This window comes from Nymphaea colorata, chromosome 6 (assembly GCF_008831285.2).
Source record: "Nymphaea colorata isolate Beijing-Zhang1983 chromosome 6, ASM883128v2, whole genome shotgun sequence".
In the NCBI taxonomy this organism is placed as follows: domain Eukaryota; kingdom Viridiplantae; phylum Streptophyta; class Magnoliopsida; order Nymphaeales; family Nymphaeaceae; genus Nymphaea; species Nymphaea colorata.
In genome coordinates, this window is record NC_045143.1 from 18647911 (window position 1) to 18651058 (window position 3148).

The 3148-nt window shown below is 42.2% G+C and overlaps 1 protein-coding gene across 1 annotated transcript; it reads right to left on the bottom strand.

Annotated features, from left to right (window-relative positions):
* Nucleotides 1–717: 717 nt before the first annotated feature.
* LOC116256219 (uncharacterized) lies at nucleotides 718–1967 on the bottom strand. Its single transcript, XM_031632512.2, has one exon. It carries the CDS (start codon nucleotides 1388–1390, stop codon nucleotides 986–988), a length of 405 nt encoding a protein of 134 aa, XP_031488372.1. The 5' UTR covers nucleotides 1391–1967; the 3' UTR covers nucleotides 718–985.
* Nucleotides 1968–3148: the final 1181 nt, after the last annotated feature.

Consider the following 3148-nt stretch of genomic DNA (forward strand, 5'->3'; position numbering starts at 1 on the left):
GTTTAGCACTAAGTAAGCCTGTAACCATAACGAAGTGACACGCAATCTGCAAATCAGAAAGACCACACTCAGACAAATTATCATGAAGTAAAGGTTGATGTTCCAGTAGACTGCATTTGCATTTTATGACCAATCTGTACAAACTTTTTTTTTTAACTCCAAGAATAAGGACAATGACAATCAGAGAAGCAGTAATATTCGCAAAAAAAACACAAAAACCCAGAAGCAAGAAAATTGTCATCGAGTAAAGGCACTGTACTGCCTCATAAGAAAGCGACTAACTAAGAAGGTTAATTTCTTTTTTCCAAATGAGCTTGTAAATTGCAGGCTTCATCTGTACTCCTGACAACAATCACGAGGACATACACTTGTTGGGGTTCAAATGCAGTAGTAGACTGAATAAACTAATGTTTAGTGTACAAACTGATTAAGTCAATGTTCAGGATTATTAGAACGCATCATTATACATATCAATGAACTTATGCACGGAATCCATGAAGATACACTAGCTGGTTTAGGTGATCACGCTGGTTTAGGTGATCACACAATGCACAGGCAAAGAAGCAGAAATGCAGGAACTGTTAAATACACCAGCTTATGAGTCTCTGCAGATCGATGCAGTGATTCCCTGCTGCATATGAAGAAATATATCCTTGAGTGCAATGGAGCAGGTTGCCAAATATGAAGTGATGGAAAGAACTAAACGAACAAGAGAAAGAAAAAGAATTATGGTTTATATCTCGCATCAAATATATATTGGGACAAAAACAAGGATTCATTTCTGACTTCATAAAAAATCAAAACAGTACATTCTCTGCAAATTCAAGATGAAGCCTCTAAAGCCAGCAAAAATAGAAATCAAACAAAAGAAAGGAAATATGAAAACAAAACGAAAATGTAATACGAGACTAGGAAACAGCGGACTCAAGCAAAAATTAGGTGGAGCAAAAGGAGCAGTCAATCCGTATAAGAGCACCACCAACCATCAGTTGCACTCAACAACGGCCTCAGCTGCACGGCGTGGCTTGCTCTTCCGCCTGCTCCCGTTAAGACGAAAACCATTTGGCTTCACGACGTCGTCCTTGCCCGATCTTGCGTCGCCGTTTTCCTCAGTATTCGGATCCCCGTTATCTTTGATCTGAGGGAATTTCTTCCTCTTCTTCCCACTCTCTGTAACTGACGGCACCTTCGTCTCTTTGCTCTTACCCAGCGTCTCAGGCTCCTCATCCTCGACCTTCTCAACTTCGTCTTCTTCAATTTCATCCTTCAGTGGCTTCTGTGGTCTCCCCCTCCTCTTATAAGCAGGGATTGAATCTTCTCCGCCACTCCCTGGATCTTCATGACTGCTCACAGTAGTTAGTTTCTTCCCTTTTCCTCTTCCTCTACCCATAGTCCCGACTAACCAACCACCCAAAAACACAGAAGGAAAGGACTAAGGATGACAGACGTGAGATATTAATGGTCGCCGAAGTCTACCATTCACCATCCAAAAACAAAATGAAATGACCGAGAAATCGAAGATGGCTATGCTAGACGTAAGATTTTAATAACTTCTGGATCGTTCTGTCCGGTACCAAGGAGACCAACTCCCGAAAAAACAACAAAAACCGAAAAAAAATTGGGTAGAGAATGAGAATACAGCCACAAACAGAGGGAAGAAAACAAGGTGAAAGGGCTAACAGCCCATCTTCCTACTGTGAAAAGGAAACAGAGAAAAGAAGAAGGACTCTATAGAAGACTCGCCACAAATAGAACGCTCCCTTCGCTGGATCATGATAGCACAGGAGACATCAGTATTGAGAGAAGCTACTGAACAAAGGAGATCAAAATGGGCACACAATTGGCATGGTTTTAAGAAGGTGAGAAATCGAGAGTAGAATTTTCATTGCTGAAGCAAACCAAGAAAGGCATCCAGGGAGAGAGAGAGAGAGAGTGGTTGAGATTGGTTGGATTAAAAGAGCTGAACGGCTTTTCTTCCTTTTACCATTTTCTGTTCTTTATGCCTATATGGCTTATGGTTTCGCATTTTTTTTTTCTTTTTCCAAAAGAAACATCTTTCGATTATAGAATACCCATTTGCTCTTAATCACTGAAAGGTTCTAAAAATTTTATATTTTCTAATATATGCTTATGCCTTTTTATATTACCAATCAGAAGCGTTTAGACAACCTTAACTAGGGCCGGTCCGAGGCTCAGACTCGGGCAGGCTTGACTGTGTTGTTGGCAGCCTAAGCCCGCCCATTGACTTATGGGCTCAAGTTTGATCATCACCTTCATGTCCATGGAAGATTTGATTTGATGTTTATTTTTATTTAAAACTTTTAATATTTCTTTTACATCAAAAGTTTTTAACCCACTCGTATTAGGGTTAGCCTGACATAGCGAAACTTTTTTATCGGGCCAATTCAAAGGTCAATTTATCAGTTCAAACCTGACCGATTGCATGTTAAGTACCCAACTTACCTATAGAATACCAGGTCTCAGGTGCACCCTTAATCTTATTAACATCTAGTTTTTTCTAAAAGTAGATGCACAAGATCTTCAACTTTGGAAGAAGAATCTGCGCCCAGCATTCCATCCGTGTCTCCATGTGGAAGGTTCATTGCAGAAAGGTGCCTTTGGGTTATAGTTATCGGGTATAAACAGTTCATCAAAAAATTCAAAAAAGTGAAACCACGTCGTGGAATTATGAAATTAATAGTGCACCTAAATGAAAACTTTCCTCGCGTTGCCGGAGGTAAACTAAAGTTAGTAAATTTAGCTGAAGTAAAGCGGGGGCAGGTTTGTTCTCTAAACTCCAAATCCCTGGAATAGACCATTCCACCTAAAGACAAAGCAGGTGGGGCCACGGAAGCGTGTGACCGACCACCCCGCACCCACTATCAGGTGAAGTTGAAGAAACCAGGCCCACCTGGCCTAGTCAGCGTCTCATGCCAGGTTCGAGCCCACTCTCAAAGCCAAGCCTAGCGCTTTGACCGAGTCCGAGTTGATCCGCTTGGCGCGGTACGCAATCCCACGGCGGCAGCTGCAGCAACGGCCAGGCGAAGCGAGCGACTTGACCGAGTTTAGGTGGACTAGCAGGGGAAGGAATTAGTTGCGGCTTGACCGAGTTTAGCGGGGGAAGAGGCTTTGAACGCAGCCAGCTAGC